This window comes from Herpailurus yagouaroundi, unplaced genomic scaffold, assembly GCF_014898765.1.
Source record: "Herpailurus yagouaroundi ecotype Mexico unplaced genomic scaffold, PumYag 205, whole genome shotgun sequence".
Classification (NCBI taxonomy): Eukaryota; Metazoa; Chordata; class Mammalia; order Carnivora; family Felidae; genus Herpailurus; species Herpailurus yagouaroundi.
Genome location: NW_024412436.1, coordinates 1,037,965 through 1,050,963, shown reverse-complemented (window position 1 = coordinate 1,050,963; position 12,999 = coordinate 1,037,965). Strand labels below are relative to the sequence as shown.

General features: G+C 41.6%; 1 protein-coding gene across 4 annotated transcripts in view; it reads left to right on the top strand.

The window, feature by feature from the left end:
* CUNH1orf105 (chromosome unknown C1orf105 homolog) overlaps positions 1 to 12,999 on the top strand; it is a 56,839-nt gene that overhangs the window by 21,286 nt on the left and 22,554 nt on the right. For 3 of the 4 annotated variants that reach the window (XM_040451695.1, XM_040451694.1, XM_040451697.1), the window contains exons 4-7: positions 2,917 to 2,970; positions 3,485 to 3,559; positions 9,696 to 9,763; positions 12,846 to 12,913. In XM_040451695.1, coding sequence (XP_040307629.1) covers positions 2,917 to 2,970; positions 3,485 to 3,559; positions 9,696 to 9,763; positions 12,846 to 12,913 — 265 coding nt within the window. The remainder of the gene's footprint in view (positions 1 to 2,916; positions 2,971 to 3,484; positions 3,560 to 9,695; positions 9,764 to 12,845; positions 12,914 to 12,999) is intronic. The other variant, XM_040451696.1, reaches the window with a different exon arrangement.

Here is a 12,999-nt window from a genome sequence, read left to right as displayed (position 1 = left end):
TTTAATATTGAAAATACCTCTCTGATCATCACCTTTTTCAAAGAGATATAGGAATCATTACGCCCTCATATGGATCCTAAGAGTCCACTTTCTCCCTGAGGAAAGATGGTCTTCATTTGACCCTTTATCTAAGGAAATTCTGACTTACTGAAACTAAATACATGGGCTGACAAGTCTCTTAACCCTTCTGGACCACAATTTCCTCACTGCATCCATTGAAAGAGTTGAACTAGAGGTGACCAATGAGGTGTCTCTCATTTAAGGCAAGAGCAGAAAGGAGAAAAGGAACAGAGGTGTCAAAAGGCAGGAAGGTTGGAGGCAAATTTGTCAGTGCTCCTCAGACATGCTTCTGATAGCTGTTTCTAAAATGACCATCGGGTGCTTACATTTTTGGTTTTTGTTATGTGGAGAGGTGTGTGTGTGTGTGTGTGTGTGTGTGTGTGTGTGTGTGTGTGTGTGACACACACAGAGAGAGGGAGAGAGAGAGAGGTGGAGAGAGGGAAAGGAAGGGAAACATACTTCCCTGTTTCTTTATCAAAGATTCAAGGAGGCCAAGGACTTGGGGGATGAGCCAGAGCTTAGGAAACTCACCAGATATTAACCTCCAATATCAGGATGTGTCCGGTTGTGAAATGGGAAGCGGGGCTTCTGGGCCCCAACCCAAGGGTGCTTCATTCCTCAGCCGGGCTACAGAAGGTTGCTCTCACTTTCTCATCACAGCTTCCATCTGCTATCCTGGGGACAGCTGCCTGGAAAATGAGAACCCCATTAACATTTCAGAGCTGCTTTTCTTGGTGGCTCTGACTCCACAGATGACATAACCAGGGGCCTGTGCTCCAAACCACCAGACAATTCACTCTCCAGTCCTGCTACTGCTGCTGAGCTGGCCTTAAGGAGACCAAGAGTGAGAAGCAGATGCTACAGAAGCTTCCAGGGCTAGGAAGGAAAGCAAGGCAGGAAGGAGGAAGCTGGGGCCTACAGGGCATGGAATCCCAAATTGTTTGGGATTCGAAAACAAGGAAGTTTTCGACTTCCTTGTACACACATATGTGTATGTATAGGTGATACTTTAAAACGCTTACAGTGATTCATCCATTCAACCAGCCTGTGTTGAATGCCTACTGTGTGCCAGATTCTGTGATGGGCTCTAGGGATGCAAAGATGTTTGACACATGTTTTTGCTTTTCAAGAACTCTCAGCCTGGTGGAGGAAATAAGCCTATTAAAAAAAAAATAAGCAGAAGAAAGAAAGAAAGAAAGAAAGAAAGAAAGACAGTACAAAATGCAACAAAAAAGCAAATATGCACCCAACTTGGAGTGCATGGGTGGCTCAGTCAGTTGAGTGTCCAACTCTTAATTTCGGCTCAGGTCATGATCTTATGGTTTGTGAGATCAAGTCCCGCGTCGGGCTCTGCACTGACAGCACGGAGCCTTCTTGGGATTCTCGCTCTCAAAATAAATTTTAAAACATTAAAAAAAAAAAAGCTATATCAAGTCTGTGACGGAGTCAGAAAGGCAAGCACCCAACTCAGATTAGGGTATGCAAAATGGTAAGAGGGTCAGGAGAAGGACTTTCTGAGAAAGCAACACCAAAGCTATGTCTTAATGGATGAGGAGCTAACAAGGCTGGGCAGGACAATATATAAACCATTTTGTCTTCAGATTCTAGGGGATGACAGTCATCATGGTTATGGAACTCTGCAGTCACATCTGCAGTCGTCATTAACCTGGCAAGACCCTGCTATGCACCTTCGAGATCTCTCAAATATGTTTGTTGCTTGATTTGCGATGAACTCTAATGTAGAAGCCAGAAGTCTGGAAAAGGGGAAGGAACGTCCTGTGGGAAAGACAAGAGTCTGCTTATAACGCCACCAAAAACAAACCTGCCCAAGGATTCTCCCTTTCCCATGCCCACCTGTGCATACTTCCTTAACCCTTTAAGTGCAAATGCCACTTCTTGAAGCCTTTCCCCGTTCCTGCTATGGGACGTGGTCTCTCTTTTCTGAAGGCCCAGGAGTATCATCGCTGCTTCTGTGATATCTAGCGCGTCCAACCTTGGATCACAGCCTCAGAGATGCGTCTGAGTCTCAGAACTCACAGGTGGGAGGGAGGGAAGGAGGAGCCCCCAGAGGTACCACCCCCAGGGTCTCAGGGAAGATCTGGCAGAAGGTGGAATCTGCCAGAAGCCCAGAAGTCTCTGTGTCTCTGGCCTCTCTCACTCCCCACTCCCCATACCAGACAGCAGTCCACTCTCAGCTAGCCGCAGTTCCCCAAACCAATCTGCTAGGTCATTCTTCCCTGCTGTTGTGGTGTTTCCCGCGTTGGAATGCCCTCCCCACACCTTGTTCACCCACCAACACCTGCCCAAGAATTGCCTGCTCCTTTAGCCCGTCTCAGCCCTTCCCTCTATGCCCCACCCCACCCCCATCCAGGTGAGCTCTATGGCTTTTTTCAGTTTCACTGTGGCCCCAACATATTTGTCACCACACCCTCCACACCGTGTGCTTCCTTGAACACAGTCTGCAGAGTGGTAAGCCCCTTGAAGTCAGAAGCTGTGTGTTATTTGCTTCAGGGACCCCGGTACCTAACGAATGGACAAATGAGTGAATTTGTGTTTTTCCCTGGCCTTCCTTAGGGCCAGAAAATGTCTTATTCATCTTTGTGGCCCCAGCCCAGCACCCTCCACAGGGTGGCCTCACAATAAATGTCTGTTGTTGAATGAATGAATCGAGTTGTTCACACTCCTGCTTTAACATACCAACCCACAACATTGTAATACTCAGTTGATTCTTTTTAAATGGCCTATAAAAATGAAATGTATTTTAAATATTTGTCAAAAGAATCCAACTTTGTCCCTAGTTTTCAGTCCTCAAACCTTCAGTAATAATGCCTTGTCCAAACGCTTTATGTCTCTCAGAGGACGAAGCTACTTGTGGACCAGTCCACTGAGGGTCTTAGGAGCGCACCCCAGGTACCCCCCTATGCTGCATAGGTGTATTCCTCCTCTTCCCATTTCCTATCCCTCCCGGCAGCAGGAAGGGGTCAGGGCACGGTGTACACACACGTACTAACAGGTCAACAGACAATCAAATGACAGGAAAGGGTGTTAATTCATAGTCATTTTCTGTTTGTCCCTGTGACCCCTCTCCCCCATATTATACACGTTCTATGAACCTGCCTCGTGACTCTGAGGTCAGTGTGAGCGAAAAAGGGTAAGCTGTGCCTATACTACTGTATGCAGGGGTCCTGAGGTCACTGACTAGTCTGTGGCTCACCCCCCTGCCTCAACTCTTTCTGAACCTACCAGCTGCAGCCAAGCCTGGACTCCGTGTCCACCCGGGATGGGGCTGAGACCAGAGACTCCCTCTCTGTTTTATGGAAGGAATAACTGTTACCTCTCTTACTCCTCCACCCCTTTCCCCTTCTTTGTTGCCCCAGATCCCCCCACCATTTCCTTACCTCTCTCTGTTTCTCTCTCTCCTCAGGCCAGGAGGGACAAGAGTAACCCCATGCTGATCAGAAGCAAGCAGCTGTGCTCCACATGTCAAGAAATAAAAATGGTAGGTCAGTGGGATGACAGAAGGAGCTGGGGCATCCCAGGGCACAGCAATACCCCCCCTTCCCCACCAGAGCCCAGTGATGCGAGACCATGCTTTTTGCAGGGAAGGCCTTGATAAGGGCTGCAAATAAGCACCTGTTGGCCCCGGGGGTACTATTACCTGACACAATATGATAAACCCTCCCCATTTTCAACAAACCAAAAGATAAATTAAGGCAGATGAGTCAGAGGGAAAGAGATGAGTTGAGTCACTTTACTTTGAGATCCTAAGGTAATCTCACACCTATAGTGGTTCAGGAGATTATGGAACTTCTCCCCCCTCAAATTTCCCCAACACAACACAACATAACACAACACAACACACACACATACACAATCTGCCTCTACCATTACAGTCATGAAAGAAGCAGCTTAATCTTTGGGTCTATCAGTTCAACCAGCACCTCAGCATAAAGGCTAAGGAGAGATTCTATAGTAGTTTCTAGCTAGTGGGAGGTGTCTGTAACTGGGGATGCAGAATGGTGGGGAATGAAGGAGTATTAAGAAAAGAAAGAGGAGGGGCGCCTGGGTGGCTCAGTCCATTAAGCATCTGACTCTTGATTTCGGCTCAGGTCATGATCTCATGGTGCGTGAGTTCCAGCCCTGAGTCAGGCTAACACGCTGACAGTGCAGATCCTGCTTGGGATTCTCCCTCTCCCTCTCTCTCTGCCCCTCCCCCCCCAACAAAAATAAACTTAAAAAATCTTTTTAATTAAAAAGAAAAGAAAGAGGACAGCAAGGGGAAATGGAGGACACAAGGACAAAGCCCTACCATCTGTCAGAGCTGCCGCAGAAAGAGGCCTGTGTCCGCACCGTGTCCACACGGATGCCATACAGGTCAGAGTTAGGACTTGGGTCTGTTTGAGGGTTAGGGTTAGGGCCAGTCCGGCTTGGGTCAAAGGTTAATTTTACTAAATGGTTAGGTTTAGGGTAGGAGTTGAGCAGGGTCTCAACAATTCTGATATCCGATGATTCTCCTTTGACTCTGGGCTGATGTGCAACAAGAGGAAGGGCCAGGAAGTGGAAGACAAACAGGTGACAGGTGACAGGCTCCTTCGACATGTTAATGGCGAAAGTGCTTTGACTACTGGGATATGAAAGAGACCGGCAGTTTTGTGAAATTTTTGTGTGGGATTCGGAAATGTAACTGAGCTACCAACAGAACTGTATCCGAATGTTACAATCTGTGTTCATGTTCTACTTCATGAGGATCACAGTGTTCAATGCTAGCACCATCAGAATCTGGGAGACTGGGATTGGGACTTCTCCTGGTTTTATTCCTGGAATCACTGTGTCCACATTTAGAATGCACTGACCCTGGGGCCCCAGCCAGCTTGGCCAGCTGGCTCACTTGGAACTTCGGCACTGTTCTCTTTCTCAAGACCTCTTTGACCTGTGCCCTTGCCCGGACCTGACTGGAGCAGAACCAAATGCTGTGGTTTTACCGTTTGCTGCAGATCCCCAAAAGAAGGACCTCAAACACGAAAGTCAGAACCAGTGCATGCACATCTGGTGGGAAACTATAGAAAGTTAGAAAATGAGCATGAAATATCCTTGCTTCACTATGTGCAATAGAGCCTCAACCTCCTCCTGGGGTTGGGGGTACTGCATAGCTGCTGGAGTCACTGAGACCCCCACCCTCCTTTCTCAGGAGGGGGTTGGAAGTAGTTGCTGGGGTAGATAGAGAAACAGTCCTAGAAATAGAAGCAACTTCCTTGACCTGATAAAGTGCGTCTCTGGAAGCCACAGCTAACGTCATACTCCATGAAGAAAGACTGGGTAGTTTCCCCTTAGATCAGGAACAAGACCAGGATGTCCGCTCTTGCTACTTCTGTTTAACGTGTATTGCATGTTCCAGTTAAGGCAGTTAAGACAAGAAAAAAAAAAATAATAAAAGGCAACCAGACTAGAAAGGAAGGCATAAAACTATATTTGCAAATGACATAATTTTATATACATAAAGTCCTAAGGGACCCACAAAAAACAATTAAAACTAATACATGAGTATAGCAGAGTTACAGGATACAAGATAGTATACAAAAATCAATTCTATTTCTATATATTAGCAATGAACAATTCAAAAATGAAATTAAGAAAACAATTCCATTTACAATAGCATCACAAAATTAAAATACTTAGGAATAAATTTAACAAAATAAATGCAAGACTTGTCCATCAGAAGCTATAAAATATCATACAAATAAATTTTAAAAGACCTAAACAAATGGAAAAAAAACCATAATTACAGACTGGAATGCTTGGCATTGTTAAGCTGGCAATACTCCCAAATTGGTCTACACGTTCAGTGCAATCGTTCTCAAAATCTCATACGAGTTTTTTGAAGAAACCAACAAGCAGATCTTAAAATTCGTATGGAAATGCAATAGATGCAGTATAATTAAGACAATCTTGAAAAAGAAGAACAAAGTTACAGGACTCACACTTCCTGATTTCAAAACTTACTATAAAGCTACAGTAATCAGGACTTTGTGGTACTGGCCTAAGGATAAACATATAGATCCGGGGGACAGAATTGAGAGTCCAGAAATAGAACCTTACGTTTTTGAACAGTTAAAAAAATGAACGAGAAAAAATCAAATTTAATTACATACATCCGGAGTCTCCATAAGAATTAGAATAAGAGGTCCCAAACAGCTAATTTTTAACAAAGGTGTCAAGACAATTTAATATAAATGTAATTTATGTTTACATAAATTAATGTAAATGGTACCTAGACAACTGTATATTCACATGCACAACAGTGAAGCTGTGCCCTTCCTCACATCATATACAAAAAATAACTACAAATGGATCAAAGACCTAATTGTAAGTGCTGGAACATAAAACTTCTAGAGGAAAACAGGTGTAAATCTTCATGACCTTGAATAAGGCAATGGTTTCTTAGATATGTTACCAAAAGCACAAATAACAACAAAAATACATAAATTCAACTTCATCAAGCTTAAAAACTTTTTTGCTGCAAAGAACACCATGAAGGACATGAAAACACAATGCACAGAATGGGAAAAAAAAGAATCCAAAATATACCCCAAAAAACCCTATTTACAACTCAACAATAAAAAACAAACATCCCGATTTCAAATTGGACAAGAAATTTCAAAAAACATTTCTCCAAAGAAGATATATAAATGGCCAATGAACACATGAAAAGATCCATAGCATCATTAGCCTTTAGGAAGATGCAATCAAAACCATAATGAGATATTATTTTATATCCACAAGAACAGCTGTAATAAAAAAGTGGACAACAGCAAGTGTTGACAAGGATATGGAGAAACTGAGACCCCCACACATGGCGGGAATGTAAAACAATGCAGCTGCTTTAGGAAACAGTTTGGCAATTCCTCAAACTGTAGAGTCACCATATGACCCACCAATTCCATACTAGATATATACACAAGAGAACTGACAACATATGTCCATACACAAATTTGTACAAGGATGTTCATAGCAGCGTTACTCATAATAGCCAAAAAATGAAAATACCTCAACGGTCTATCAACTGATAAATGCATAAACAAAATGTGATTCAATCCATACAATGGAATATTATTCAGCCATCAAAAGAAAGTACTTCTATATGCTACAACCTGGATAAAGCTTGAAAACATTTCGTTATGTACAAGAAACCAGGCAGTAAAGGCCACGTGTTATATTAATTTCATTATATGAAATGTCCAGCATTGGCAAATCTATAGAAATAGCAAACGGGTAATGGTTGCCAAAGACTTGAAGAATGAGTGCTAATGAGGACAGAGTTTCTGGGCTGATGAAAATATTCTGGAAGTAGATAGTGGCAATGGTTGTCCGACTTTGTGACACTACTAAAAACTACTGAGTTGTACGCTGAGATGGTGAATCTTATGGTGTCTGGATTTACAAAAAGATGAGCACTAGAAAAATATTTAAAAAAATAAAAGCATAAAGTGGATGAATACCGAAAACAGAAAAATCCTAAACAGGACCTGGCATGTACAAACTACTAATATACCTGCATGAGTACCCCACACCAGGAGCTCAACTATTTAGTGTGGAAGTAACGCCTACTGAAAGTTATGGTTGTGAGTCACCAGGGGTATCCGCCTAACTTTTATGTAAACTGTCTCTTGCCACTTCTCTGCTCCAAACAGCTGAGCTTCCCCTTAAAACATCTATTTTGTAGTCCTTCTGTTATCTGCGTTGTTCTCTAATACACGCTTTCAAGCCCCTTCAAAGTAGGATGTCAAGGTGAACATACTGTAGGAAGTTAGAGGCATTCTCTAACATATGTAAATTAACTGGTTTCAAAAGTCTATGTAATTCAGTTCATTGAAACAAATATGTATTGATTGCTTACCATGGGCCAGGTGCTTAGGCTATGAAGGCAAAATAAGTAAATAAAAGAATAAGACATAAGCCTTGCCTTTAAGGAGCCAACAGATAAACAAATAATGACAATAAAATGATGAATAGAAACAGAAATGGACCCGGTGGGCCGAGCATGGAAAGTGGATATCCAGGAAGTCTTCCAAGAAGAAGACCATGCAGGGTTTTCAAGACTGAATAGGAGTTGACCACATGACGCACTTCTTCTCAGGGACAAAATGGTAGCTTTGTTCTGGGGGAGCCCCTGTAGCCCACTCATGCATACAGTAGTACTAGCTGGATTTAGGGGCTTTTGAAAAGGGGTCATGCTAATCAGGAGAAGGTAGAGAGTTTCCTCCATATTTCTTTGGAATGGAGCCAACTTCAGAAGAAACTTGGAAAAAAGCAGTGTGTCTCCTTCATTCTCATCCCTTCTATGTATCTAGAAACCTCTTCTCAGGTTCTCACCGAAGTCTTTGCTGCCCTCACCACTCCCAGATGCTCCGGTTACCGGATCATTCCTTCTTCCCCCTCCCCTCACTTTCCCTCAACTAAAGAGTTACAACAATCTGCTTAAATACAGTAGGTGCTTGGCATTTCTATAGATTTAATATTCATATTTTTCTCTATTTGCAAGCACTTCTGAAGGTCCTTAATTTGCAGTTTTGTTGTGTCGTAAGTTTATTTATTTTTTTAGTTTTGAGAGAGAGAACGAACACAAGCAGGGGAGGTGCAGAGAGAGAGGGAGACACAAAACTGAAGCAGGCTCCAGGCTCTGGGCTGTCAGCACAGAGCGGGACATGGGGCTTGAACTCACAGACCTTGAGATCATGACCTGAGCTGAAGTTGGATGCTTAACCACTTTACCACTTAACCGCTTAACTGACTGAGCCACCAGGCACCCTTGCTCTGTCATGAATTTAAATCGCAAGTCACTCAATGAGTAGCCCAGCTGAACATCTGCACTCACATTTTGTTACTGTCTTTTCATTGTCATGGCTACAATACCTTTTGAGAAATAATGGGGGGAATATGATTCTCAGTGAAAGCCTGAGCCCCAAAAGAAAACCAATGTCTAGTGCTAGTAACAAACCTGGAAAAGTTCAAGAAAATAATGTCTTAATCGGGAATACTGTAACCGTATAATTTACTTTAGTCCTATGTGAAGGACACACTTAAAACTTTCCAGTGTGCTTCAAAAGGGGTTCATTCATTTCACAAATTTGATCAACAAATACTTCTTAAACAGTCACTGTGTTAGAACCTGGAAGTACAAAAACAGAGACATGTGGTGAGGCTGAAAGTCTATGAGGGAAACCAGACATCAAGCAAGTAAATACAATAAAAACCTTAGGAATATTCTGATAGAGGAAGCCTAGGGAACAGTGAGAATGGAAGGCAGAGGACTACCTAACAGTGGTCCGGGAGTCAGTGGTGTCTGAGAGGGGCTGACAGGTGCTCTGAGACCTGAAGGATATTGGAGGTGAGCTCCACGAAGAGAATGGGAGGGTTTACCAATCTTGAGGTTTCTAACTTTAAAAGCTGATAACCTGGGAAGAGCATAGACCTTATGAGTTGTGGGTAGGTGATCCCCTCTGGTTCATTCATGTCACAAAAGAATATGTGAATGATTCTAATACTAGATACAACTTGAGTTCGCTAAGGTGGTGCATTATTTATTTAAATTGGAATAGAGGTTGGGGCACTGCTCTAAATGAGATTTTCTTCCTCAGGTACAACCAAGAACTTTGATAATCCCTCATAATCTGAAGCTATCCTTTGAGAATTTAATGAGTCATAGGTAAGTCTAAGATTTCAATCTGGACATCATTTTATCAACGTTTATTTATTTTTGGGACAGAGAGAGACGGGGGAGGGGCAGAGAGAGAGGGAGACACAGAATCGGAAACAGGCTCCAGGCTCTGAGCCATCAGCCCAGAGCCCGACGCGGGGCTCGAACTCACAGACCGCGAGATCGTGACCTGGCTGAAGTCGGACGCTTAACCGACTGCGCCACCCAGGCGCCCCTGGACATCATTTTAATTCTTATTACATCAGTTTCGGGACACAGGACAGTGGATTGAGAAACATAGGAAGTAGAATGTTCAGGGAATGCTTAGAGAATAGGCTTCTTGACCGGTTTCATTTCCTGTTTAAACAAGATAGTTAGACCAAAATCGTTGTTTTCATCCTTTTGCTTGAACAACTATTGAAATTATGGTAGAAAGTATAATCTGCCTTTCCACCTCCCCAAGAACAGTACGAGGGGGAGGAAAGAAGATTCCTTTGGTAACTCAGGCAGAACTGAGTACACATTCTCCATGCAGATGACTTCTGTGTTGAGAAGATATGGGAGATCCCACATAATCTGTTCTCAGTCCAGGACATCCTCTGCTACTTTTTACTAAAAAAAAAAAAAAAAAAAAATTGCTGTCATCAGTTTGTGTGGTGGTCATTTGCTGCTTTCTTAACAAGGTCAAGTACATAAAAAATAAAATCCAGTCAGATTTTTGATGAGTTGGATTTCAGGGTGTTTTTTTTTTTTCTTCTGTATTCAAGCTCTCAGAAAGGGAAGAAAGACTCCGTTTTTACTTCATTAAAAAACTCAAACTGCAAACTCATCCTGGATAAGGCACCAATATAGGTAGACTTGCTTTACAGTCATAGTCAGATTTAATGTGACCAATCAAAAAAGTTATATGTGATCTAATGACAATCTTCAACTTTTTTTTCCCCATATAGAAGGAAATAATATGGGAAAACAAATAGTTGTGGGTTTTTTTGGTTTTTTTGTTTGTTTGTTTTTGGTAACCTTATGTTGGACAGCAGTAGATGCTATGATTCTTTTTATGAAATTCACTCCAAGCTGAGATGTGGACTCAGAGGCATGAAGCCCATGTCCTGGGTGCCTGGCCCTAAGAGATAGGGTCAGGGAGGAAATGGGTAGTGTATTTGAACTCGACAGGCTCCAGCACTGATAACATTGACCTACACTGACTGTATACTTTTAAAAGGCTCCTGTGAGACCATAATAAAAGGAATTCGACTAAATATTATTTATCAACTTTAAATGGAAAACTGAAATATCTAAAGTCTGAGATTTCTGAGCAAAAGTTTCACGCTCCAATGAAAGCATTTTTGAAATTTGTTGCCCCAGTTTATTTATCTTGCAAGTTTGGTATTTTAAATAAAGTCCCAAATTCCAGAATCATTAGTTGATTTTAAACAATTAGCTGATTTATTCTTTTTGAGCTAGACTAAGGGTTGAGCCAACCCTAAAATCATGTCAACACTAACCTGAAGTATCATTAGGTTCGTCATTTTTTTTTTCAATGTATTGAAGGAAAACAGACCACTTCTGTTTGAGATTTAGCTAGTGTGACTATAAAGTAAGATCCTGGTTCTGTCTGCAGCTTATTAAATTGGTCCTCACAGTTTATGAGTCTCAGGTAGAATTGTACTTACTGAAAAAATAGTTTTTAAAAAGTGACTTTAGGGTGCCTGGGTGGCTCAGTTGTTAAGCATCTGACTTTGGCTCAGGCCATGATCTCACAGTTCATGAGTTCAAGTCCCACATGGGATGAGCTTGAGTCCTGCTTTGAGTGAGCACCGCTTCTCTCTCTCTCTCTTTCATTCCCAAAAAAAAAGTGACTTAAATTGTAACCATTGTAAAAATTAAAGGATGTGTGTAAAATGGAAGGAATGAAGGAAAGGAATGCAAGAAAGAAGGAAGAGAGGGAAAAAGAAAGACAGAGAGGAAATATTAGTGGAGGGATATATATTTGTTGAATTATAGTGCAAATAAACCTTAAATTATTCAGTCTGACAAATACCACCTTCTGGTTTGCTCAACATGGATGATAGAAGGGATTTTTTTTTCTTAGTCCCACTGAATCCTCCAATGACAGTTGAGTAAAATAAACTGGCCAGATGGGCCATATTTTTGGTAACAAAGTAAAAATAATCTTGGAAAATCTTTGTAGAAATAGAAACCATGAAATGAGTGTAGAGACTTAGATATCCCATCAAAGTTTACAGATTTGTCAGCCTTTAGAAATTAAGCAATTTAATATAGAAATGGTTTGGGCTCATATGCGTTTTGGTCGAGGGTCACTTCCACAGCCTTAGCTGCCGGGAGAAATAGGATGTGGTGAAGACATTTTCTCTAAAATTGGAGGGTGAAATAGGGGAGGAGGATTAAAGAATGCATTTGTTGTGATGAGCACCAGGTGATTAAAATAAGAACTTTAAAAAAAAAACCTAAAAAAACTGTAAAAATCTGTATAAAATTTTACTTAATCGAAGTTGGATTAACAACAAAGTGTTTCCAAATGGTTTCTGTTTTGCTTTAGTAACACTCAAAAGTAGAGAAATGAGTCAAACAGAATTATATTGATGGGAATAAAAAGGGATTTTTAAAGCAAAAATACATGAAATGAAATGAAATGAAATGAAATGAAATGAAATGAAATGAAATGAGATGAGATGAGATGAAATGAGATGAAATGAAATGAAATACGAAGGTTCTAACCAAAATATTCTGCTTTGCACTTGGAGGGTAGATTACTGATCTGGAAGAGTTGTTATGTTTTCCTGGACACTGGAGGATTCTTGGTTCCTTCTGTTTTTAGACCATACATGTTCTGACAGTGAATAAGATATTTTTTCAATGAAGTTTTTATCAAAATCCATAAAGCAAGAAGAACCTGAGATGCAGCAGCCTCTGGTCCAGTCATCTCGCACTGCGGCCAAGCGGTCTAAGCGCCAGGTTAACAGGTGCCAGACTCAAGACAGCATCTGTGTTTTAAAATGTATAAAGGTACATTCCTTTCCACTGAGCTTTGGTCACATAACTAATGTGTTTTCTTGCTTCTTCCAAACAGAATGATGAGTCTTCCTCCACCAAAAGCCAAGACTGAACCCAAACATTCCTGTAATGACATCTCAACAGGTTTGCATTTTTAGAGTACTTGTATTGGGGGACATACAACCCCCACAGTAGTAGGATGAAAAGTTTAATCCCTAAAATAGGTTCTA